The sequence below is a fragment of the Puma concolor genome, chromosome B1 (assembly GCF_028749965.1).
Source record: "Puma concolor isolate L17-30 chromosome B1, mPumCon1.1.hap2, whole genome shotgun sequence".
Classification (NCBI taxonomy): Eukaryota; Metazoa; Chordata; class Mammalia; order Carnivora; family Felidae; genus Puma; species Puma concolor.
In genome coordinates, this window is record NC_141670.1 from 28,454,111 (window position 1) to 28,481,582 (window position 27,472).

At 38.5% G+C, this 27,472-nt stretch overlaps 1 protein-coding gene across 11 annotated transcripts in view; it reads left to right on the top strand.

Annotated features, from left to right (window-relative positions):
* RBPMS (RNA binding protein, mRNA processing factor) overlaps positions 1–27,472 on the top strand; it is a 178,382-nt gene that overhangs the window by 74,399 nt on the left and 76,511 nt on the right. For all 11 annotated transcript variants that reach the window (XR_015250000.1, XR_015249999.1, XR_003224457.2 and 8 more), the window contains 3 exons: positions 4,480–4,557; positions 7,531–7,569; positions 8,818–8,880. Coding sequence is in view for 6 of the 11 variants with exons in the window: in XM_086703358.1 (XP_086559484.1) it covers positions 4,480–4,557; positions 7,531–7,569; positions 8,818–8,880 (180 nt within the window). In the remaining 5 variants the exon portion in view is untranslated. The remainder of the gene's footprint in view (positions 1–4,479; positions 4,558–7,530; positions 7,570–8,817; positions 8,881–27,472) is intronic.

Consider the following 27,472-nt stretch of genomic DNA (forward strand, 5'->3'; position numbering starts at 1 on the left):
TCAATTTCCTAGTCTGAGGAGATCTAAAAAGGATTCAAAGCATGTAGATTCCAAGCACTGTATTTGTGAGCTTTAGTTGTACTCATAAATATATAATGTAACTATTTGAAAATTATTTCTCCTAGCCAATGTGTTTTGTCAGAGGAGAGAATCTCTCTTCAGTGAGAGAAGAGATATCTTGGCAGCTTCTTGAAACAGATTCACTAGATTATAGGAAATGTAACTTGTGTCCATGTGTAAGTAAAATACTAGACATTTTAGTTGCCTCCGGTTTGAACAGAATTACTGCTTTGAGCCTCTTGTCATCTGTGAGTGCGTGGCAAGCTTAGGGCTAATGGGAGTTCAATTTTTTTTCATGTATAACACTTTGAGATACTAAAACCAGCGTCACTTCTAATTCTGAAATGTTTACATTAAAAGTTTCCTCTGTAAACTTAAAAATTTTTATTGATGTAAATACTGACATTGTTTATAGTTTCCTAAAGAAAACAATAAAAAAAATCTAGGCAATTCTTCACAAAATAAAGTTACCTAGTACATGCATATCATAAAAAAAAGTATAAATAAGCTAATAAACATTAAAATCACTTCTTCCACCACTCAGGGCTAAACCATATAAATATACCCATTTTTGTGTATATGTCCTACAAACGCATGTTATACCTCTCAATACATGTGTGTGGGCTGTTTTACAGAATAAAATCAAACTATTTGTACTTTTTCCTTGAACATTCTTTTTCTTGGACATAATTTTTATTGCATAATATTGCATTTTGATGTAAATGAACCTTTATTTAAAAAAATTTTTTTAACGTTTTTATTCATTTTTTGAGAGACAGGGTGTGAGCGGGGGAGTTGCAGAGAGAGAGAGAGAGGGAGGGAGGGAGGGAGACATAGAATCTGAAGCAGGCTCCAGGCTCCAAGCTGTCAGCACAGAGCCTGTCACAGGGCTCGAACTCAGGAACCGGTGAGATCATGACCTGAGCCAAAGTCAGACACATACCCAACTGGGCCACCTACGTGCCCCTGAACCTTGATTTATATCAAGTAATATTTTGATAACCCCCAGATTTCTATTTTGCTGGTAAATTGTTTGACTTGTAAGTTTGTAAAGTATTTTTCTTTAGAACAATACTATAAATGGTAGTTTATTTTCTAAGTTAACTCCCTAAATTTTAATTAATATCTGTCACATAGCTAAATGGACAAATGGCACTCCAGTGTTTAAACCGTAGAATCTGCTTATTACATTATTTCCTTGGAAATTTGTAATCCAGTCGGTACCTGGCATAATGTCAGACATAATGGGTACTCAGCAAAATTTGAGTGAATGGGAGCTGGGATTCCCTCTCTTCCAGAGTGTCCTGGCTAGAGCAGCCAGGGACAGATGGTGTTTACTTACTTGGACTGTGGGAAGAACATTGTTGATGGCAGGGAGGGCATACTGGATACAGGATTCCCTCATCATCTGTGTCTTTGGCAGTTGTCAGTAATTTGGCCTTAGCTTTGGTAAAACAAAGTTCCTGGAAAAAGGAGTCTTTATCTCTGGCAAAGTTGAGGGAGACGGGAGAAGGCAAAAGGTAAATTGAATCTAATCAGCATTTGTAAAACAGTACTATCTAAGAGCAATGGAATACACATTTGTTTTTAAGTACACAGCATTTATCGTGTTATGGGCCATAAAAGAAGGAATTGAAGGGCAGTTTTTTAAAAATTAAGCCTTATACCTACCATATCATTCAGCTCTTCCACTCCTAGGTAATTAACCAAGAAGAAAGAAAACATATATCCATACAAAGACTTGTACGAATCGATGCATGTTTATCTCCAAAGCCATTTTATTTGTAAAAGCAAAAACTAGAAATAACCCAAATGTCCCATCAGTTGAATGGATAAATGAACTGTGGTGTATCCATACAACCGAATACTACTCAATAATGAAAAGGAATAGACTATTAATCAACAGTGGATGAATCTCAGAATAGTTATGCTGAAGTTAAAAAGCCAGCCAAAAAGAATACATACTTTATGGCTCCATTTGTAGAAACCATTGCACCATCCGTAATCCTAGTGACAGAAGGCACAGATCAGTGATTGCCTGGGGATGTGGATGGTAGGACAGGGTAGCAGGAAACTTAGGTGATGGATATGTTAATTATCTTGATTGTTGTGCTGGTTTCATAGGTTATAATATGTGGAAACTTATCAAATTGTAGGGGTGCCTGGGTGGCTCAGTTGGTCAAGTATCTGACTCTTGATCTTGGCTCAGGTCATGATCTCACGGCTGGTGGGACTGAGCCCTGCTTTGGGCTTTGCACTGACAGCATGGAGCCTGCTTGGGATTCTCTCTGCCCCTCCCCTGGTCATGAATGTGCACGCACACTCTCTCAATTAAGTTTTTTTTTTTTTAATGTTTATCAAATTGTAAATAAAATGTACAGTTTATTATGTAGTTGGCCCTTGATCTCTGTGGGGATTAGGAGCACCGATCGTCTGCACAGTCAAAATCCACATGTAACCTCTGTCTCCCTTATTACTTAACTCTCCTAATAGTCTACTATTGACTAGGAGTTTTACCAGTAACATAAACACATAGTTTGTATGTTATGTATTTTGTATGCTGTATTCTTACAATAAAATAAGCTGAGAAAAGTTATTAAGAAAATCATAGGGAAGAGAAAATACATTTACGGTACTAAACTGTATTGGGGGAAAAATGTGCCTGTAAGTAGACCAGTTAGTTCAAACCTGTGTTCGTGGGTCAACTGTATATCCATTATAGCACAATAAAGTTATCTAAAATATGAATGAATAAAAATAAGGCCCTCATGATTCTGAGGCTGTTTACATCATCATAGTGTTGATTACACACCTGCATGCAAATGGCATGACATTTTACTGTCTGCTGGGTCAATAAAGGGTCTTGCCTGCTTTGTGCTTCTTCACAACCAGAATCAATAGAAAGTGTTAGGGTTCTAGAAAATCTCCCAGTTTTGCACTGAGGAAAAATCTAGATTTATAGATGGTTAACAATACTGCATTGAATTTTTCTTAAGGTAGCAACATGATTTCTAATGCCGAACTTCATCAAATTGTATCAGCCTGAGTAGAGAAGAATAGAATATGTGGGGGTGGAGTCAAATTTTCTAGAAATAGAGTAGAATGGTAGTTACCAGGGGATCAAGATGGGGGAGACAAGATGTTGGCCAGAGATTACAAATTTCCAGCTAGAAGTTGTAGAAGTTATGGGTATCTAACGCTCAGCACTGTGATTATAGCTAACAATACTGTATTCCTTATACTGGAAAGTCAGAGTAGATCTTAAATGTTTTCACCACAAAAAAAGAAATGGTTGCTTATGTGACGCAGTAGTTAACGCTGTGGTGGTGATTACCAGTATATAAGTATATTGAACCATTACGTTGTACGTCTTAAACTTCCACAATGTTACATGTTCATTATATCTCATTGTGTGTGGGAAGGTGTAGAAAACTTGACTGAAGGCACACAAAACACTAAAATAAGTAGAAAGAAAACATGGCGATGATAATTCAGTGATTTCTCCTTGCCTATTCAGTGAACACCAGATTCCTGAGGCATTGACTTTTGATGCCCCCTGTGGTTTGCTCTTCAGATACCTGTTCAGTTTTGGCCCACCCTTCTCCCAGAATATACTGTGCCATCACCCTCTTCATTGCCTTGGTTATTAGTATTTTCTCTGCCTCTGAGTCTTGCCCGTTTCCTCTTACACTTTGTATCTGTGTGATAATATTCTACCTAATCATTAAGTTCCCAGTCAAATGCTAACATGTTTTTTCTGATCCTCCCAAATGAAAGTGTGTCGTCAGTGTTCTGTATTGTAGTAGAAATTAATCACATAATTTGTACCTTAGGCCTCATGGGGTATAGGTCAGTGAAGTCTTCCCTGCTGTTTTGGAACTGAGCAGATGGAGAGTTATGCATTTTGGCTACTATTTAGATGTGTTAAATAGTCAACAAACTTTTTACATTTATTAAAATTAATTGTTAATGCCGACGAGGGAGAGGCAAGGACAAACAGGAAAAACCAAAAATTGTTCCGATTTTTATTTTGGAACCATGTTTTGCAGTCATTTGATATAGAGCAGACAAGTGGTAGATTTGCTGTTCTCATGACTTCTGTTTTTCTTAAGCTCATATTTTAACTCTGTAGACCTTCTCTTCCCTTCATAGTGTTAGAACCAGGTAGTGGCTAATTGGGAAAGGAGAAATAAGTTTGTAAACTTAAATCAGCCGGAGGTAATTCACTCTGAGTAATTCCATAGAAATATTCAGGAGTTGCTTATTGGCATCTTAATGTTAGAATGTTAGTTGGGTTATGGAAAAAATACTAACTGGGTAGGACTCGTGAAGTATATGAAGGAATGTATTTTTGAGATTACAAGTGATAGCTGTTCTCTGGATTGTTCACTGTCTTGATCACTTCTGTTTATTTTCCAGGTCCGGACCCTATTTGTCAGTGGTCTCCCTCTGGATATCAAACCTCGGGAGCTCTATCTGCTTTTCAGACCATTTAAGGTACCTTTTCTCTTTGAGAAATTATAAAAAGCGACAAAAAGTATGTGTATAAGCTTCATGGGGGTTTCTGCAGGAAGAAATGATACGTTTGAGAAAGCATCTTGTAAAGTGACCTTCTTACAGGGTTGGTCAGTAAAGAAGATTTAATCACTCAGTTCCAGTGTATAGTCTTAGGAACGGCTGAAATTGCCTTTTGTCCTCCCCAACAGCTAATCTAGAAAAGTCTCTTTTACTAATGTGGACATGCATCTGACTCTTTGGCATGTAGAGCAGGCTTCGTGTCCTCCCTGTTTATCGTCTGCCAATTGGGAATATTCTTGTGAGTGCAGACTACTGAAAATACCATCAATTACTGTTATTTATATTGCCAGTGCAGTAATATAAGTCAAGCCCTATTCCTACAAGGTTTATTAGTTGGAATACTGTTGTTAATATTGTTCTTTAGATACATAAGTTAAGTGTACTTTTAAACTAAGTATTTTTAGACAAAGAACATAACCACCATTACTTTTTCTGTGAGAAGAATGTCCTAAATCTCATACAAAGTAAAACAGAATTTTAAAGAATTACTTGGTGTGCTGGGACATCACGAAATGCTTAACACAGTTGCCTGTCCATTGGGACTATCACGATAAAATCACTTTAGAGATAGTTATTTAACGTTGATAGAATTGAGAACGTAACAGGTAATTGGACCACCAAGGAGAAACCTTGAAGGCTAACCTGTGTGGAGGATAAGAGAAAGATGGGACCGGGTACGTTGTGGGCTGGAGGCCTAGGCCCTCAAGGAGAGCATGTAGAAGTTGTGATAAATTCAGGGCTTGTGTCTGAGCTGGTCAGTGAGGACATGTTAGCAGCAGTGCCTGTCCAGGAGCACATTTAGGATTAGGTGGTGGGCCATCTTGATTAATGATGAAACATCCATCCTGTTGAAGCATGACCCCAGCCACAGAGGCAAGACAGACTGAGGGACAGAATTCAGCTTCTCAGGGAGGAGAGAGTAGGATGTAACAGCTGAAAACATCTGGGTAGGAAAGGAAGAAAGAAGGTTGAAGGGGCAGCCAGCTAAAAACTAACAAAGGTAAGAATCTAGCTTACGTGCTAGGAAGGCACCATGTATTAATAGACCTGCCTCGATTCTGATAGCCATCCCCTTACTGTAACAATGATGACAGTACAGAGGGAAACAGAAGGGTTAATCATGCTTAGCTGAGAGGAAGTGGGGGAGAAAAGATGATGGTGTGAGGAGAGTGTCAGCTTCATAGGATTTCCTGAACATCTTTTGCAGGGTTGCCATTTCTACTGTCTGTCCCTTTTGTAGGATGAGGACTTTTTAATTGATTCGATCATCTAAAAGGGCAGAATACTGTTAGGTTTTTGTGTGTATAGAGAGATTTAGCCAGCAAGCTTCTTACATGAATTACCCCTATTGAAATCTCACCACACTCAATTCAGGTGGGTTGGCCTCAGTTTTTCAAATGAGGAAAGTGAAACTTGTATAACTGAATAAATTTTACTCCAGTTCACACATAACAAATGGCAGGGCTAAGATTCAAATGCAAGCAATTTGCCTCTGCCATCCATGTTCTGAACTAGTCTGTGATACTGCTTTTCTGTTTGTGACTTGGGAGCACAATATATCGCTACCTGTGGTGTTGTACTTGAGTGAAATATCCATTTGTCCTTTGCCTCTGAGGCCTCCAGAGTGTTTAAGCCTCCAAGTTTTTCAGAGACAGTGCACCTTGAAAAAGGAAGAGGCAGGACTATGAATCATGACCTCTCTGGCCAGAAGAGCTCAAGGCCTTTGAGGTAAAATGTTTACAGTAGCTAATTGGTAACATAGTTCTCTGTTGAGAAGATACGAGGAAGAATCAATCCCAACATCCTGCCCAGAAACCCCAACGCTAGAGTCAGGACCCTGGTACATTCCCAACAACCCTCTTTTAATTAAAGTCCCTGGAGGCTGACCCTAGTCTGCAAATCTGTCTTGGCACTGATATGTGTGGTGGTCAATCATGTCAAGTGGTGTTTTTTTCCCCCTTGTGTCATCCATCAGTACAAGCCACCAGCCATTGATTATTTTCAGAAATAAACACACTTTGTTATCCTTATCCTGAGGAGCCAGGAGGGGCGAAGCGAGGGAGTGAAAAGGGAGGGTTTCTATCCTCCTTGAGGATGAGCTGCAGTAAAAAGCCAACAGGGAGTTTTTGCATGTTCCAGTCGGAATACCAGCATGAAAACTGGCTGCTTCAATAAGTAAGCAAAATAACTCAACAGAATTTAGCATCACTACCTGCTAAACTTTTCCTGGCAGTTTTGAAATTTTGCATAAGTAGTTCTACCTAGTACATTCGTAATGTTTTCATGTTATTTTATAGCAAACACATGACCAAGTCATCACATACTTCCTATCTTACTGAATTTACTCCCTTCACTCTCTTAGTTCTGTAAAATGAAAAAGACCTGTTGACAGGAACCCATCTTCCTACTATTATATAATTTCATTGAAAAAAAAAAAGGATAGGAAACATAGATACGTGCATAAATTTCAGGATCTGATTTGTTTTAGGCCTTAAATGTGGAAGCATAGGTAGATGTGTGTGTGCCCGCGTGTGTAAAATTTGCTTTCTCAGAGAGGCGTTTGTAAGAAGAGTTAGATGGTCAGGAGTCAAAGGACTCATTTTTACTTGAGCAAGATGCTATTAAAATTGTTTTTTGGGGGGTGCCTGTGTGGGTCAGTCAGTTAAGCCTGCAACTCTTGATTTCTGCTCAGGTCATGATCTCATTCATGGTTTGGGAGTTTGGGCCCTGCTTTGGGCTCTGTGCCAACAGCATGGAGCCTACTTTGAAGGATTCTTTCTACTTCTCTGACTGCCCCTCCCTTGCTCGCTCACTCAAAAAAACTTTTTTTTTTTTAATTGTTTTTTTATTCTTATCTTTTTTGGTCTAAATTTGGTTCTTCTTAATTTTCAGGGCTACGAGGGTTCTCTTATAAAGCTCACATCTAAGCAGGTAAGAATTTCAAACTTACATATAAATGATCCAATTCTATAATAAATTTGAATTGACTTTCTTCAGGAATGTTACTGGGGCTGAGCATTCTCTTTTTTTAATTCTCATTAGGATTTGAGTTTTGTTGTTGACTTAAAATTAAGGGTGAGATTGGTTAGGAATTAGCACAGGAAAATGATTCATAATTCCATTGTCTCCAGCTAGGATGTCTGAGGCTGTCCCTGAGGAAAGCAAACGTAATGCCTCCAGCATGGTTATATTGGGATTGGTCTGTATATTCAAAACAAATTATCCAAACCCACTTTTATTCCCAATTCTTCCTTTAAAAAAAAAAAAAAAACACATAACAGACAAAATTTCGCAGTGTATAAATATCTGTTGACGAGGACTCATGCTGTCTTTCTTGTGTTTCAAACTGCTAAAATCAGGCATAGTCCCCAAGTCTAGAGTGGAGCACAAAAGGTGCAGAATGGAGGGTGGCAATCCATGACCCTGATAACTTCTAGAAGCTTCTTGAAGATTTTTAACTATATGCTTCCCCCGCCCCCAAAATGCTGAATACCTTAGCATGCTCACCTCTCAGAGTCACTTTTCATCTCTCAATAAGATATTCTCTGATTCATTATAAGTAAGCTGTGTTGCAAGCATCTTTCTGGACTAGAAGTCCAAAGGGATTATCACTCCTCTCTATTCAGTTGGAACAATTTGGTTTACCCAGCTAGTTAAACTTTTTTAAGGTATCCCTTGGGATTTGGCATGGAAATGCATTTTGTAAATTTGATCATGCAGTGAGAGTACAGGGCTTTTATCATTGTGTCATTATATTCCTTGCACTTACAGTGTACCAAAAGGTGATTCGGTTCTCTTTCCATTTTAAAAGATGAAGAAACTGAGGTACAGTGAATTTGATTTAGGAAAGTAGAGCCTCTTGACCCAAGTTTTCCTCTATTCTCTTGTTCACTGCTGCTCACCTTCCAACCCCTTCTAGATTTTTTTTTTTTTTTTTTTATGATTCTCTAAATCCCCAGCTGTGCCCTTGAAGAACCACTCTCACAATCCCTTTTGATTCATGTTAGAAATTTGGCTAAGCCACTGCGTCATGATTCTTTTGAACTGGCTTTCTTATTTCTTCTACCCATTGCCTGTGGTCATTTCTTTATCTTAGCTCTTCAGTGTGACATCACCTTTGACCCAGAAAAATATATATCCCCTGATTTGTTTTTTCTTCATATTTTTTTCTTTCCTCAGCCCGTAGGTTTTGTCAGTTTTGACAGTCGCTCAGAAGCAGAAGCTGCAAAGAATGCTTTGAATGTAAGTAGTGATGATGTAATCATTGGTGTTTCCTTGTGAGGTGGGGGGAGGTAATACAACCTCTTTGGACAGGAAATCACATGGATGGAATATGACTGCTCAATGTGATAGGGAGGGATTCATCAATTAGCTATCTAAAGAGATTTTTCCTGGGGTGCCTGGGTGGCTTAGTCGGTTGAGCATTGGACTTCGGCTCAGGTCATGATCTCACAGTTCATGGGTTTGAGCCCCACGTCAGGCTCTGTGCTGACAGTTCGGAGCCTGGAGAGTGCTTTGGATTCTGTGTCTCCTCTGCCCCTCCCTTGCTCACGCTCTGTCTCTCTCTCCTCTCTCAAAAGTAAACATCAAAAAATTAAAAAAAAAAAAAAAAAAAAGATTTTTCCTTGAATTGTGGTCACATGTGCAAACTATTCAACAACGCCCTGCTCTTCTCCAGCTTTTACTGTAATGTTCAAAATACCTGACAATGCCTTATTTTAATTCGGCCCAATCAGTCCCCATGGTCATGTGCAGTTTAGTTTGGCCATTGTTATATTCTCAAAGGCTAAGGCTAACCCAAGAGTAGATCAAAATCTTGGCTTTCCTCATCTCATGAGACTTACATTTTAGGTATGTGGCTTTTTTTTTTTTCTTTTCATTTTAAGGTTATAGTCTTTATTATCCTGGTTTTCCCCAAAGACATTGTGCTATAATAAATGGCTGTCAGCTGTAACTGAGTAGAGATACCTGTGTTTGGTTTGTAGGCTTCTTGTCTACATATGTTTTGAGACTTGCCAGCTTTATTTTAGCAAATATTTTCCCCCTTTAGTATGCCAGGAAACAAAACGACTTAAGAGGAACCAAGCTGAGAGAAGGTGAAAGGAAGCAGCATTTGAGTTCCGGATGCTGAGGGCTGATCCTGAGGTTAAGAGTTGTAGTGAGAATTCTGGATCCATCCTGCTTCAGGCAGTTGGCCTAACTGGCTGTGAATAAGATTGATGAAAGTGGCCAAAAGGATTTAGGGTACTTCTTAAAAGGCAAGTGGCCCCTAGACTGTTGCAGTCTGAGTGTGATGGTATAGACCTTTGTGTTGCTATGGAACCTGCAGGTGCCCCTCCCAGCTGCTCCTTTGAGCACTTGGGTGCTAAGACGGACCATACCGAGGAAGGCTGGAGGGGAGACCTGGTGTCCTGGAGACTCCGAGGGCCAAGGCAGAGGGCCTCCAGGGGGTCTGTTTAGTCATCATAATGGTGTCATTGTGACATGATCTTGAAAGGTTTTTAACCTTTGGAAAAAATGTACACACTCTCAGATGAAATGGTTTGCTTGTTGTTCTGGAACATCTTTGGAATCCAGGAGCTCTCAGGAGCTCAGGATTTTCCTGGATTTGGATAAAGTAACCTTCTGGTGAGAAAAACTGGTTCCACACCCTGTTTGTCTTCCACAGAACAAAATGTAAACCAATTATTTATTGCACACCAGTGGTACACACTAAAATGTAAAAATTGTTTTGATTTTACCATTACATGGATATAGCCAGAATTTTCTCAATATAAACAAATTTTAAGCATATCAAAACTGATTCTGTTTAGATGGTGGTGTTCTTTCATTTTTGCCACCATGTTCTTTGTTGTTGTTGTTCCTATAAAGGAAGTTAACAGCAGTTGAAGCTTGTTTACAGAATGGGTTTTCCATGGCTTTACTGTCTGAAGAACACTAGGCTTTTATATAAAGTGGACTTCTCTCATCTGACAAAGTTATCTCACGGTAACTTGGGAAGCACTCCAAGTGAAACAGTTCAACTTCCATTCTATTCTGTGGACCTAAGGGTAACTCTTAATATTTACCTGTGGATTATTGAACCTGAGCTTGCTTCTGCTCAGAGGCTGACTTATGAGTGCAGGGCATTTATTGAGCTCTTGGTTGATTTCTTTCTTGACATTTTAATTTTTATATATAAAGCATGAGAGGTCTTTGTACCTTAGAAACCATCCTGTTGTTACAGTTCTGGGAATGGAGACCTGGAAAGGATGGATGGCTCAGTCAGGAAGCATATTAAAACTACAACTAGAAGTAAGCCTTTTGCATCTTAATCCTGTCTCCTTTGTACAACATCTTGATGCTTGCTTCGTCCATGGAATGTTGCTGTGTTTTTCCTGGTGGCGGTGACAGACTATTTAATGCATATTGTCTGGGACAAATGGTCATGATAAAGTTTGGTGTTATGTGACAATGGAGCAGGATTTCTTTTCTCTACAGAGAAAATGGGCCCGTTCAGGACAATGTACTTAATCATGAAGCCGACACATTCTATGATCCCACATATTCTGTTTTCAGGGTCATCTTTTCTAATAGGTGAATTTAAAACATACGGTACTCCTAGCTTTTAGAAAATTTTCTCCTCTCATGTCATTTGTCCAGGCTTCTCTCACAAGCTTTTCCTCACATTCCTTTGGGGAAAAGTTCCACGTTGTAATGTTTTGTCTTATTCTACAATTGAAAAACTAAAGCCTCAGTCCAGTAAGTCTCTATATAGAATAGTTCACAGTGTTATGAACCACTTCTCCATGCTTCTCTTGTTGTCTTTCTCAGTCATGGTTACTGTCTGGTTATTAGTATTAATAATCAGTCTTTTCCCAAATGACTGATTTTTAAATGTGCTTTCTTCCATTTTTGGATTAAGTCATTTTGATAATTTTACGGAAAAACATGTTCACATTGAATTAAGCGGTAACATTGAACTTTTATCAGGAGGTTATTCAAATCTTCTAAAGTAAATACAGTGTATTTTGTTTTTACAGCAAAAACTCCCAACTTAAGCTAAAAATAACCCAAACCCAGACTTCCCTTCAGGTTATCTATGGTTCCATTAATCCACATGATTAGAAACCCCATCCATTCTTTAACCTGACAGCAAAATATCTGACCTATCCTTCACCCTTTATACACGTTTGTAATTTCCATACTGGCAGTTTACTGTTTTTCATGCTGATGGAAGGGGTTGCTGATAAACCAAAGTGTCTAGTAATCTTTAGGATTTGTTTATAATTTTGGAATGTAAATCAAATATGGTGAGTAATATTGAGAGTTACCCTGGTTTAGTAAAAATTTGTGCAAGTTTTAAAAAGAAACTTAGGAAATAGAGCAGGTATAAGGGTAAGGACCCTGAGCAGAGGTGAGAATAAGCCATCCTGTCTTCCTACCAACTGTGAAGACCCCAATATTGCCACTGTTGCCTCGCTGAAATCTTGTTTTAATAAATAAGAGTGATTTGTAGTTAACACTTCAGATCGACAGGCTTGTTGTGGTCCTTGCTTGTATAAGTTTCCATAACAGGCATTGTCTTACTCTGGTGTTTGGGAATCACTCATCTAAAGTACAGTTGACCCTTGAACATCACACGGATCAGGGGCTGACCACCCCTTCAGTAAAAAACAAAAACACATAAATAACTTTTGACTCCCTCAAAACTTAATATTCTACTGTTGATCAGAAGCTTTATTGATAATATAGTCAATTAACACATATTGTATATGTATTGTATATTGTATTATATGTATTGTATATTGTATTTTTACAATAAAGTAAACTAGAGAAAAGAAATGTTAGGAAAATACATTTACAGTACTGTATTTATTAAAAAAAAGATTTTTTTTTTCCATGTAAGTAGGCCCACAGAGTTCAAACCCATGTTGTTCAAGGGTCAGCCATACCTTGACAGGTTGTGTGTGAACCTCTGGAGTATATGTCCCATTTTGTTTGAAATACCTCTTCCCCTGGGGCGCCTGGATGGCGCAGTCGGTTAAGTGTCCGACTTCAGCCAGGTCACGATCTCGCGGTCTGTGAGTTCGAGCCCCGCGTCGGGCTCTGGGCTGATGGCTCGGAGCCTGGAGCCTGTTTCCGATTCTGTGTCTCCCTCTCTCTCTCTGCCCCTCCCCCGTTCATGCTCTGTCTCTCTCTGTCCCAAAAATAAATAAACGTTGAAAAAAAAAAATGTTGAAATAACTCTTCCCCTAATTTTATATAGTTGTTACTGGGCTAGGTTTTATTATAGACTCTATTGTAAATTATTATATCAGAATTAGAGAAGTCAGATGCAATCAAACTGTACATCACTACAATTTGCCTTCACAACTAAACATTGCCTAGATAAACACGATAATACACGATAATTGGCTTTCTCTCAGTTATACTAGTTGATGTAAAATATCTCTAATTATCATTGTACCCCCCAAGTCTATTGGATTCTTCTTAAGTTTATTGAGATATAACTCACATAGCATACAACCCATTTAAAGTGTACAGTTCAGCGAGGCACCTGGGTGGCTCAGTGGGTCAAGCATCTGACTTAGACTCCGGCCATCATCTCGCAGTTCTGAGTTGAAGCCCTGCATTGGGCTCTCTGCTGTCAGCTCAGAGCCCGTTTCAGATCCTCTGTCTCCCTCCCGTTTGCGCTTTTCCTCAAAAATAATTAACTATTAAAAACACGCTTAAAAATTGTGCAAGTCAATGAGTTTTGATGTCATTCTTAAAATTATACTTAAAATTTTGCCATCTTAGTGATTTTTTAAGTGCACAATTCAGTGGCGTATAATTACATTCACCGTGTTGTGCAGCTATCACCGATGTCTCTTCGCAAAACTTTTTCATCATCCCAAACTGTGTAACTGTTAATCAGCACTTCCCAATTTTTCCTTCTAGCCACTGGTTAACCTCTAGTTTATTTTCGGTCTCTAGCCTATTCTGGATATTTGTCCTTTTTGTGTTTGGCTTCTTTCACTTAGTGTAATGTTTTCAAAATTCATCCATGTTGTAGCCTATGTCAGAGCATCGTTCCTTTTTTGGCTGATATATTATTGTTATATGGGTCTACCATCTTTTATTTATCCATTCATCTGTCGATGTATGCTTAGGTTATTTCCACCCTTTTGCTCTTGTGAATAATGAACGCTTCAGTGAACATTGGCGTACAAGTATCTGTTTGAGTCTCTCTTTTCAGTTATATTAGCTATATACCTAGGAGTAAAATTGCTGACTCATATGGTAATTTTATCTTCCACTTTTTGAGGAACTTCCAAACCTTTCCATAGTAGCTGCACCATTTGAAATTCCCCCCAGTAACGTATATGGGATTCCAATTTCTCCATATCTTCCCCAATACTTGTTTTTTAAATTAGGATCATCCTAGTAGGTATGAAGTGGTGATTGGGTTATTGATAAATACTTTTTGACTGATTTCAATAGATTTGGGTTCTTTTGGAATCCTACCTGACAGAAAATGTTTCTTTTAACAGGGATTAGTAACATTGCTGTGATGTCAATTCTAATCAATAGAACTGTGTTACCATTAAATAGCTTAGTTTACCTGTTAATAAAAGAAGGGTAGGAAAAAAACCCAACCTTTACATGATTCAACCTTAATAAGTTAAGACTTAGGATTTGTGCTCTTTTATGTACAGTATGCAAGACAAAAAGGAATGGTATTTTCTCAAGGTCTAAAAAGACTTTGGAATAGAAATTAAAAAGCAGTTTGGTTTTGAAGAGGAAAAGTGCAGTCATGCAGACTTACAGTGCAAAGAAGCCTTAATAAAGAGAAAATGAAGAGAAATTGAGGGTATGTAGTATTAAATTCTTAATGATTGAGGAAATTTATCAGTTCAGTAGCGGGTATGGTAAAAAGAATTTTTAGGAAAATCTTTAATTTCTAAGAAAGCATGTTGAAAAGGTACTTGATACTGTCACATGTTGAGAAAACAGCCCATCTAATCCAGGGAAACTTCTGCTTTTCCATCCACATAAATTCCCGGCATTGAAGTAAACACTATGGTTATTTATATCACCGTGATTCCAGCCTTGTACACAATTTAATTTTGTTGAATAGCTTTAGCTCTCCAACTATCGAATTACCAAACAGTATGGCATTAATGAATCCATTAGTTCTATACCAGACTCCTCCTCATACACAGGGATATTATTCACTTCCAAAAGTGTTAAAAGGAAATCGAGCCAAAACACTTGCAGATGTTCTAAATGTGAACCTCTACTAGGAGTATACTTTCTTAGTGAAAAGATGTGGCCATAAAGTGCTGGTACAGACTCTGAGTACTGAGGGACACCAGGGCAGTCAAGATAGGCACTGGTCGCACAAAGATATTTTGGCTCTGGTTTGACAGAAGTCTGGACAACAGTCTCTGTTTCCTGTATCACAGGTTTTCCTGATAGGTTGTGCAAGTTAGGACTTTTGATCTTAATATTTGTACAGCTTGTGAGTTAGGTGAATTATTTCCACTAAACAAAAGTTTTCACAAACACAAGCATCCAGATGGTGTATTTCAGCTCCCCCTCACCAAGCACTATGTCAATATGTTTCTTATCAGTTTTAAAATTTTCTCCCTAAATTTCTCTTTGCCTATTGCTCAATATGGTTGAAGAGGCCCAATTAGTGTGATCCCAGCTGGGACTTTTGGATGGGAAATATGCAAGGCTGCCAGATGAGATCATGAGTCCGATCTAATGTTTATCTGTTAAATCTGTTTATAACTGCTTACTCTTGACTTGCAAAGTTCTAAGGCAGCCATTTGACGTCACTGGGTTCGGGACTATGTCTGTGCCGGTCAGTATAGAGTTGCTATGATGCAGGGTTATTGGACTCTTGTCTTTTTTCTCAACCCCGTGCACTTTGGGACTTGACAAACACTCAATCCAGCTAGCCCCATCAAAAAAATTTGAGATAGGTTCTCCACGAAAGTTACATCACCAAAAGTGACTCATAACCCAAATACAATGTAAAAAAGTAAAAATAGTAAATGATTGTTTAATAACTTCTAGAATCTGTCAGATTATTTTTCTGTGCTTTTCTCAACAGTGGTCCTGCATTTTTGGGTTGTTATAAAACCTTAGGATGGTACAGCACATAATTTAAAAATTGTTCTGAAAAACAACTAATGAAGATGAATGCAAGGAATTTGTTAAATTTCTAATTAGAGTCTTTGCCTGAAGAAAAGTAGGTTATTTAAATCTATTAAGCATTCACATAAGAAACTGGACAATACAATGCTACTAAAAGAAATCCTAAGAAATGTAGGGCCACCTGGGTGGCTCAGTCAGTTAAGCAGTCGACTTTGGCTCAGGTCATGATCTCACGGTTCGTGGGTTCAAGCCCCACCTCCGGGCTCCGGGCTCCGGGCTCACAGCTCGGAGCATGGAGCCTGCTTCAGATTCTGTGTCTCCCTTTCTCTCTGCCCCCTCCCCTGCTCTTTAAAAAATGTTTTTTAAAAAATGCTAAGAAATGTTAACATCATCCCCAAAGGAAACAAGCAGGAAGAGCCACTGATTCTCACACATAAACTGATTTATATTCCAATGATAAGTATGTGTGGAAATCTCAAGTTCATCAGCTGTCCCATGGCTATGTGAAACAGCCCTCAGACTTTGCATTGCAGCCTTTTTTTGAGGACCTAACTTGTTTAAACTTAAACTCCCTTTTAAATAGCTATTTCGTATTGACCTATCTCCATGGTTCTTCAGGTGATTCAGAAATGTTGAGAATCTATTTGCCTCTTTTGTAAATGTAAGTAGAAAATAAAGTTAGTGTTTATGGAACACGAAGTGCAAAGAATGAGTTATTTGCTAGGACTCTTGCTAAGAAGCTGGGCCAGTTTTAGAGTGAAAGCTCTCTAGGCCATTCACATTGCTGATTTTTCTGCAGTGCAGCACATTTTGGCCCCTGAAATCACTCTTTATTGTAAAATCACTTTTTATTTTTTAGTGAATGATCATACCATCCTAATGACTTAGGAGTTACAGAGCTTCCACACTGGCTTAATGTTTCTGAAATTCTGCACAGATTTTAACTTTTGGCCCACGAAGCTTTTGTCTTACTGTATAACTGGAATGCTTCAGAACATTTTAAAGACTTGGGGAGTAGGGATGGGACTTGACCCCCCCCCCCCCACCTTAAAGTGGAATAGAGTGTTTTGACAAGACATTTGTCAATGGCTATATTCTTATTTCCTCACAAGTACATACATTATGAGTTATTTTCTTTCTTTATAATTAGTGTAACCTTTTCATGCCATTTTAATGGGTATTTAATAATTATTACATAGGAACATTAAAAACTTTAAAATTACAGAACCATAATAGTCAAGGACTTTTATGTACATAAAAATAAAGGGGAGGAGAAATAGAGTAAATGCTTCTGGAATATGAAGATAGATAGCTATATAACCTGCATTGTAAATATGGGATTAGGAGGAATAAGAAATAGTTCTAATGAACGTGATTATACGGACTAATCTACAATCTTAAAAATAATACTGTCTCAAAATGCTAATATTTATACAAAAATAAACCATGAAAGATACTTTTAGGACTAAAATCTCTAAAAATGTAGTAAATTTCAATAGAGAATTATTGAAAAATTAAGTGGTACCTAGAGTTACCTGGACATTGAATAGCAGGATCTAAGTTTTTGTTTTCTAGCCGTTGTGGGGCAAGTTAATTTTAAAGATTAATGTTTTAAAATTTTAAATTAAAAGATCTAAATAATTCCCCTAAAGAATGCAGTTGTGTAGAAAATTTCTAGTGTAAACTAGTAACCATTGGTTCTCTTGTATTTGAATCATTTTTAATCCATTTTGTCCTTTATTTGCCTTACGTAAACCATGGCTCAAAAGTAAATGGATGAATAAATACACAGGACTTAAAGAATAAATTTGGAAACATATTATGGGAAATGAAAATAAGTTTAAATGGAAAGGAATTCATGTTCTCAAGCAGGGTAGTTTATAATAAAGGAGCAAAAACAGGCAGAGTATAATATAAAGTGTTACTGTACTTTCAAAACCATGAATAAAAATCAGAATTCACACAATATTACAGTATAATTTTTCATAGAATTTTAATATTCATATAGAAGGCCAATGTAATTGTGCAAATGAAGATTGAACAGAAGGCAGAAGAAACTGTTGAGGGTTACAGGTCCTGGCTACACCTCAATGAAAAAAAGCAAACAACAAGGTTATGAAAGAATCAGGCTGTTTACACATCTTAGAATGCTAAATAAATGAAAACACTAATGGAGGAAACCTTTTTAGGTTTAGAAAGGTCCTACCTAACTAGTAGGAAGATGTTGACTTTTCCAGCACTTTACCATGTCATCTTGGTTTATCTGTAGGGGTGTTCACCAAAATACTAAAAACCTACTGTGTATTTGGTAGGGTAGTTCTGTGTATTTCTGCAGAACATTAAGTGTTACTGTGTTGGTACCTGTGAAAAGGTGCCTAAATCTCTAAATTGAGACTGAGAGAGGAGAACAGAAAGTTGCTTCTTGGTAACCAGTTATCATGTCTGAGAGACTTTCTAGTCAAAGGCAGTGTAATAAAAGTGTCAGTCAAGCTGACCTGGTTCAAATCCAGATTCTGCCACTTACTGATTCAAGACCCTCCTCTGGACCGCAGTTTTCCTCCCATTAATATTCTGTTGATAGTACTTATCTCAAAGGGCATAGGGATCAAAGTAAATGCGATAGATAATTTTAAAGCCACTCGCACTCAATAATAGTAAGAATTCTGGTAATTAATGGGGATGATGATCTTCACAAAGGACTGGTTTTTATTCCTTAAGCCCCCTTTGCTACAGTCTGATTTTAAAATAATGTCTGTAGAATCCCAAATTCCACTAGGTTCAGAGTAGTTCTGAAGACTTATTTGTATTATAATTAACAGTAAATTGATCATCAGTCCTTTCTTGGAGCTTTTTTGGGAAACAGAGTTGCAATATGGTCCTTAATATTCTCAAGCCTTCAAAATATTGCAGGCCCAACAAACGCCCCCCCCTCCTTTTGTCCATTTCAGGTTCCAGTTGAATCTGTTTAAAGCCAAAGACCCCACATCCATTCCATATAAATTCTTTATTTAGCAGCCAGTGAGATTCCTTAGTTAATTGTCACACAAGCCTTTTTGCAGAGAGTTTAGCCTCAGCCTTGTTAGATCACCAGTAAATAAATGGCCTGAGGTAGTGCGTTAGAACAGTGGCAGAGCACTGATTTAAGTTGCTCAGAGGTGAGATCAGTTTTGACCTATTTTAGTTCTGTTCTCAGTGTAGCGCAGGAAGTACTTTGCAATCAACTTCTGAAGTTTGGACTTGTTTACATTCTTTCTTACTAACTTGTGCCTAAGCCCCAAACTCTTGGTTGGAAAGAGAGCTTGCAAGGTCTGTGCTAGATAGTTTTTTCAAAAACCAGTTTAAGGAGCAAATGCTCCTCTCTTTTCTTATTTCTATATTTTTACTGTATTCATCAGAGAACAGATTTTTTTTCCCACCCATGAATTGATTTATCTGTAGTGGTTTTTTTTTTTTTTTAACTTTTTTTAATGTTTATTTTTGAGAGAGACAGTGGGGAGGGTCAGAGAGAGAGGGAGACCCCGAATCTGAAGCAGGCTCCAGGCCCGACGTGGGACTCGAACTCACGGACTGTGAGATCATGACCTGAGCCAAAGTTGGATGCTTCCCCAACTGAGCCACCCAGGTGCCTCTGTAGTGGTATTAATATGTGACTTTGAGAACCAAATAATTTATTAGTATAGATGGCACTCATTTTTGCCCCCAGTAAAGTTGATTTCCAAAAATGTTTACTTTTAAATGTAATACAGCCTTCCTAAAGAATTGCCGTTATCCTGTTATGCAGCTTAAAAATCAGTAACACCTGTGTACACGTTTTCTACTTCCTATTGGTATTTAGTTTTAAGATGACCTAAACTTGGTTGTGCATAGGTTATGCATACATCATGTAGGAGATGCCCCTGGATCTTGTTGACGGGAGGAGTGTTCATTGATGAAAAACTGGAAAGTAGGAACAAGGCTATAGAAATATACTTGGAGGCCTGTTGTGGGCTGTTGTGTCTGATCTTTAAATGGAAGTCTTTCCAAAATGGTTTTGGAAAGTTGAGGCAATGGTCTTTTCAGTTGTAGAGTTTGTTTATATATCGGCACTTGTTTCTCCTCTCCTCCCTCCATCTCTTTTGTTTCTTCTGCATCAGCCACTAATAAAGGTTCAAAGTAAACTTTGCAGAATGATCCTTAAAGAAGATACAGAATGTTAAGCTGGCTCTTCAAATGATCCAACAAGCACTTCAGGTCAACCTAAAAGAAGAGTGTGTTAAATGTATTTTCTTAGTCTGCCTACCTTACAAGTAGGACTTATTCTTCATATGCTTTTGTATATAGACGAAGAATACTTGGTTTTTAGAACTCTAAGATTCATTGTATTGCACAGTGTTAATCATCTAAGAGTTCATAAGGTATTTTGATACAAACCCACACACATCTATTGTCTCATTTTGCCTGGCATGTGCCTAATATGTGTTAGAGAAGCAGGGTGGTCTCCTTCTTTTCAATGATTAGAAGATTAGTTTGTAATTAGTATGATTGCCTTTTCCTAAACTGACCTGGTTTAGGAATACAAACTAGGGCTAAGAATAGGGTTGTGATTTCTTTTATTGGCTTTATTATTTAGGTTTTTTCCTCCATGCCAAACTCACTGATTGAAGCCTATGATCTGGACTTTACAGAAACCATATTACCTAGAAATCCTGTACACTGACGCACATTATGTTTTATGACTCAGAAGTTTTTGTTATGATAGCCATAAGGCTCTGGACAAGTACTTGTGGGAAGTGCTTGTGGGACGGACTTGGTTGAGGCAGAACGTCTTTATTTCCCAAATGAGTGAAGTTAACCATTAAAAATCTGAGGAGTGGAGCAACAAATATCAGACTGGATTGTAACAGGCCAACGTGAAGCAGATGTGGACCATCACAAGTTTGTTTTGATATTCTTTCAAGATACTGTCAGGGTCAAACCCTTAACTAGATGAAGATACTACCTAGGATCTGCTTCCTTTCAAGCTTTCACTGGTAGTGTCATTTGTTGAGTGGCTTCGTTCAGCAGGTAGTGGGAGTAAAAGGTGGTCCTGTAGCTGCTGCCTTTCCCCCTGCAAAGGGAGGAGAGGGGATGGTTTACCGGTGTAGTCATCCCGATGATGAGAACTTGGGGCGGTGGTATTGGGACTATACGGTGACGGGGACGGCTAGCAGCACCAGCCGCATCTGGTGTTTGTGTGTGAAGGGTTCTAAAAAGTGCCTTTTTCTCTACCAGAGCAGTTGACCTCTGTTTACCTTCAAAGTCCTCAGAGTGAAAATATTAATGTCAGGATTCCTGAAGGAAAGGATACCTTCTGCACTCTGGCCTATGTTTCTTTCCACATAACATTGTCTATTTCAAAGCGTCACTGTAAAATACTGCTTTAGTGGGTAACTGTGCTTGAAGTGGAGATCTCCCCTTCCTAACATTGTCAGGGCCCAGGTCTTTCGATCATCCTTTTTAGGACAGTTTGAGAACATAGTGGCAAAAGTTCAAACAATCATGCCCTCTCAACCCTTTGGAAAATAAACTCTGTTTGACTCTGATTCTGTTGACATATTTAAGATGGAGTTTATAGCTTCTTCAAAGACCCTGTCATGACTTTACAGTCATCCTATACAAAGCAGATTCTCCTAGGGCATGGTTATGTACACAGGGGGTGGCTGGCTAACAAAAAGTGTGCATTAGTGGAAAAGAAATAAATTTAGCTGGGGTGGATGGTCCGAATGGAGTCCCAGATACCTCTGAAGTACTTCTACCTGCTTCTCCCAGAAAGTAGATCCAGTCTCTGCAGTTAGCAGTCAGTCTCCCAAAAGGTACTCACATTATGTGGACTAACAGAAATGGGCAAGAGGAAGAGGACAGGCATCAGCTCCTGGGGGGGCGGGGGGGGGGGGGGAAGGGTGGTTGGGGGAAATGAAACCAGGTGGAATAAAAGAATAATTCAAAATTACATAGTACTAGCTTGGACAAGAGCTCAGATAATCCTGTTTTGTCCAGTCTTGAGAATCCCACAGTTGTGTATGCATCTCCTCTTTTAAGAGTGGGGGAAGCACCTTTCCAGAAATAACAAAGGAGAAGAAATCCTTATCAGTCCATAGTGGTAGCTCCTTAGCTGGTGAGCACTGGGCCACAGGAGTGTTTATCATATGCTAAACCTTAACCATTGACACAACTTTTTTCTTTTTTTCTCTTTTAAATGTTTATTTTTGAGAGAGAGCGAGAGAGAGAGAGCGAGCAGAGACAGAATCTGAAGCAGGCTCCAGGCTGTTAACACAGAGCCCAATGCAGGGCTTGAATTCACAAACCTGAGATCGTGACCTGAACCAAAGTCAGATGCTTAACTGACGGACCCACCCAGGCACGCCAACACAACTATTTTCTTAAAAGCAACTCTATGAGATGAGGACAGTTTTCATTTCCAGTTGTGATAGCTGAGGAAACTGAGGTACAGAAAGGTTCAGCAACATAACCAAGATCAGCAATGGAGGTAGATTTGAATGCAGGCTGACTCCAAAGCACACTCCTAATTGTAGCAATTTAAGCCTCTTACTTGGGAGGAGATTCGACCCCAAATTGGTTATGACCTTCATTTGGGGTGCTCTTTTGTATTTGTCACTGTAACTATATTCTGGGAACCTTTTTTTTTTTCCTTGCCTTCCTTCACCAGTAAAGGGAAGGGGGCCCACCAGGACCATCTTCTCCTAGTTCTTAACTAGTCCTGGATTTGAGGGAATAGAAACAAGGTTTTCCTCCTTTTGTTGTTGGGGCATGTCCATCCTTTACTTTGTGCATTTTGCCATAGGAGTCTGGCTTAGTGAAAGAGTGTGAGTTTGCATGCTGCACTTTATTGAAATGAATAAAAATGATGCCAGCAATAAAACCTGTATTCTAGAAGTGGCCTAGTCAACTAGGAAATACTATTAAAATCCTTTTATTCCAGACCCAGGATGCCTACTGAAGGATGATACTGGGTTTCTCTCCTGTGGCCAGGCTGACTGATTCTGTTAGAACACCGAGAACTGAGCTTGCCACATGTTATCTGGGGAGAAATTACATAGGCTAAAAATCAAGGATAAACCTCTAGAGACATTCCAGACTGGGTGTGGACACGTATTCCTTTGTCACTAAGACTTTCAAAACAGGTTAGTGTCATTGTGTTTTATGGAACATCTGGTTTAGAAACAAAATTATACAAAAAAAAAATTTTTTTCCCAAGACGTTAAAAACAAGGATAAATGGCCTCTAAAAACCTCATATTCACTTGGAAGACTGTTCTAGTAGGCATGGAGCAAGGAATTGTCTGTACCTGGATGCATAGCTCAGCTTCAACCCAAGGGCTACATATACCTACAGAGAGCCCTGGGAGAGGGGTCGCTTTCTTCAGGTATGATCCAGATATATTGCCAATGGAGAGGGACCCCTTCTTTTCAAAAGAGTGTTTAGGCAAGGAGGACAGTGAGTAATAAGTCAGTGTATTCTAAGGTAAATCCACAGCAAGGATTTTGAGGTAGTTGGATTAAGAAAAAGAACAAGGCATAATTGCTCAGTTTCTCAATAGGCAGTGACCCAGCAGCATGGGCTGTTGTGTTAACAGTCCTGATGTTTCTGCAAGCAATGCCCTATTTAGGGAAAGTATGAAATATGGTTCACGTGTGATAGATTTTTCTCCTCACTTGTTCATTCCTTGTGGGATCCCACATCTACCTAAATTTCAACACAGTGGAAACTGAACAACAACCTCCATTATTTTCAGAAAATAATGCAGTCTTTGTAAGATAAAGAACTTCACAGAACTGTAATGTACACGTGTACACAATCATGGGAATCAGAAAATTGAATTCTGGATTCTCCCAGTCAGCTATGAATTTAGGTGGATTACATGACCTTTCTGGATCTTAATTTCTTCATCTGTGTTGGGGAAGATACTGGCATTTTGGGTGAGACTACATTTATATTGTATCAGACTGCCCTTGTAGTAGAATTCTAACATCCTTGCCTCCTTCCCACTGAATTCCAGTATGGTCTTAAGTCTCGTAACAGCCCCCAAACACTCTCACACGTTACCAAGTCTCCCTAAAGAGTTGAGGAGTGGGTGGGGGACAGGGGCAGTGAGGAGCATTACCCATGATTGAAAACTACTAGATTAGGTGGTCCCAAAAATTAAGTCATAAAATTCTATGAATTTCATGCTTTATGTAGATAGCTCTCCACTAAGCATCAGAGAACCTGACCCAGACCTCTTCTAGCAACCTGCTTCCTGTGATCTTTACTCAGACAGTTGTGGTCTTTTTACATTTTATAAATGGTAATTACATTTTATAAATGGTAAAAAAAAAAAAAAAAAAAAAAAAAAAAAAAAAAAAAAAAAAATTTCGTAGTTTTCAGAAATGATACGTTGGAAGAAATTTTTGAAATTGTGACATTCATTTTCCCCCCACACTCCTATTTCCTTTTTTCCAGTTATCTTTTCTATTTATATTTATTACATGCAACTCTTGAACTTCCCTCCCCTCCACACTTTTTTTCTGAGCTTCGTCCCCAGAACAGATTACCTAGATAGATGAATGTTTCTTTTTGGCTTATCTTAAGTCATTTTAAGGCTCCAGCTGAATGTATTGTTTTCAGACTCCTAGGGAAACTTTTGCATGTCCCTTGCCTCGAGTCTGTTTCTAATCTGAGTATTTTATGCTGCTTGTAGAAGAGAAAACTGACAACACTCAGAAAACTGTAAATATATTTTGGTCCCCTCAGACTTCAGAATATCTTTAAAGTATGTATTTACCTCCTCCTATCTGGCAGGAACGACCTGTCAATTTTTAGAAAACAGTTTGTATTTCTAACTTTTGTTTTTAACTTCTAAAAGGTAAAAGTTAATTCTTTCAACTCTTTTTTTTTTTTTTTTATGTTGAAAGATTTGTGGTCCTCAGATTATTTCCTGTAGCCAAATGCTCTTTGAAAATAGGAGGCTTTTATTCTTAGCCCTCTTTATAAAATGTTTTAAAATGTAACAGCATGGATAAATGCAGTGAGATACCACTTCACATCTATTAGGATGCCTAAAATAAAAAGGCAATAACCAGTGTAGAGGAAGGTGTGAGAAAGTTGGGACACTCCATCATTGGTCATGGGGTTGAAATGGTATAGCTACTTCGAAAAACAGCTCCACAGTTCTCCAAAAAATGTTAACATAGAGTTACCACATGATTCAGCAATTCTATGCTTGAAGAATTGTATCCACACAAAAACTTATACACAAGTGTTTATAGCAGCCAAAAAAGTGGAAACAACCCAGTGTGCATCAACCGATAAAAGGATAAAGAAAATACAGTTTATTCGTACGATAGATTATTATGAAACAGTAAAAATGAAGTTCTCCATGTGGTATAATATACCTCATGTGGCATAATATGGATGAACTTTGGAAAACGTTATTCTGTGTGAAAGAAGCCAGTCCCAAAGGACCATGTATTGTGTGGTTCCATTTATATGAAATACTCCGAATGTAGGCACATTCAGATACTGAAAGTAGATTCCTGGTTGGAGGGTTGAGGGGAGAGAGGAATGAGTGACTGATGATGGATGCAGAGTTTCTTTTGGGGGCTATGAAAATGTACTAAGCTCTGTAGTGATGATGGTTGTCCAAGTCTGTGACTATATGAAAACCCATTGAATTGTACCCAAGAGGGTGAATTTAGGGTTGTAAATTATATTTCATAAAGCTATTAAGAATAGCATATGATATTCTAATAAGTTTCAGAATAGCATTTAATTTTTAGTTAAATTAACATTAAATAGAAACCGAAGTCATAAATAAAATAGATTCCAATATTGGGTTATTTAGAAAGAAAGGACTCGAATACATTTTGTGGTGGGATGAAAAATCATTCTAATGTAGTATAATTACATTAGCCACTTGTCCATCTCTTGGCCATATCTTTCCCCACATACCATGATGACTGGAAATCTTTGGAGTACAACGTTTAGGTAATAAGAATCATTCTCTCATTTATTTATCAGCTTGTCCTACTTATTAGCTTCTTTATCAGCTTGTTCTTGTAGCAGTGGAAACTGGTTTTGGAGCACTAAAGTTTGGAAGAAGCCAAAAGATTGCTGAGAAAATGGATAGTTACTAATACTCTACCAAATCTGTGATCTCAATAAATTAGAATATGAATGCTTTACAAAGCTTATACCTCATCTCTATTATGGTGTATGCCAGTCTCTAGTTACTCCTGAGAATTAAATTGGTTCTTCTTCTCCATAGATACTGTTTAATGTACTGCTGTTTACAGACATGAGCAATCTTCAGCTTCTCTGTTTGATCTTGAAAATTTCGAAGGAACTCAATCCCCCCCTCCCCATGCCCCCCGCCATCCCCACCACCCCATGCCCTGGTCCCACCATACTGATTTCCTCTGGCTTGTGCTATAATAATCACTACCTTCAAAAAGAGAAATGAAAGCATAAAGAGGTATAACTGAGGCTCAGTGAGCATGGCCAGCAGTGGAGACCAGGTAGATCAGCTACCACCTGGTGGAGCTCTGAGTCTCAGAGTTTATTACAGCAGGTTATGACGTAGCTCTGAAGATTTATTGGGGTCACTGCTTGGGTAAACCTGAAGAGGAACATCAGAACTCCAGCTCTCAGATCTGTGGTTTGGTACCAGAAACCAAGATAAGGAGGGAGGTGTGGAGTGGGGAGAAGACGACAAGATCCAGGTACCGAGATTAGATTATGAGGTCAGAGAGCGGTAACTACTAAGTTTGACCTTAATTTGAGCTCCTTTCCTCTGGTTTCTTATTTCCTGGACACAAGATGGGGGTTTCACTGACTTCATTTGTGAAGGTCAGAAGTTTCTCAAGGCCAAGGAAGAACTGAGCAGATTGTTACAAAAGAAAATGGATTTTTAGGCACTGAGGTTTTATTGTATGTATAGTTTCTGGTGACAGATTATTCTCCTTCTGTATTAGCAAGTCTGAATGAATTGGTTAAAACCTGTAACTTAACAGGCACTTGTTTCTCCTTCTCCGCACAGACGCCTGGCTGGGCAGGGTTTTCTTGATGCCCCACATTCCTTTAGAGCAGAAGTGGGTCTTCATTTGGAGTTGGGTGTGGAGAAAGGAGCAGTAAAAAACTTACTAGAATCAACCAGGAATCTCTTTTGAGCATATGAAGTTGAATCTTACTAAATTGCTGCTACTTTATTACTTGTCTTTGACCAAAAAAAACAAAAACACAGACGTTTTATCTGATCTAATACATCCAATACAGATCCGATCCGATCCACTGGATTACTTGGTCAGAAAGGGGTATATGTGAAATGCCTACGAGATTCTGATAGGAAATGACCTTTTTTTTTTTTTTTTTTAAATAAAGAACTGGGTTACCTGTGACTGTCCTCCAGAGGAGAGCAGCATCCACTGACCACGGGATGAGTGGTAGAGGGGGCCTGTTACTTGCCAGTAGTTTTCATATCATTCACTGAATGGAATAATCTTAAAACATTTGAATTTGTCTGTATGGGGACTTTGTAAAGGCTTTCAGGCTGCGACTCACCAGGAGAAACCAGGCATTGAACACAGTTCAGCCTTGAGAATGTTCCCTCCGCCGGCTTCAGGCCATGAACTTCACCGACCTTTTATAAAAGCAGCGGTGTTGATTACAGCAATTTTAGCCCCAGTTATCT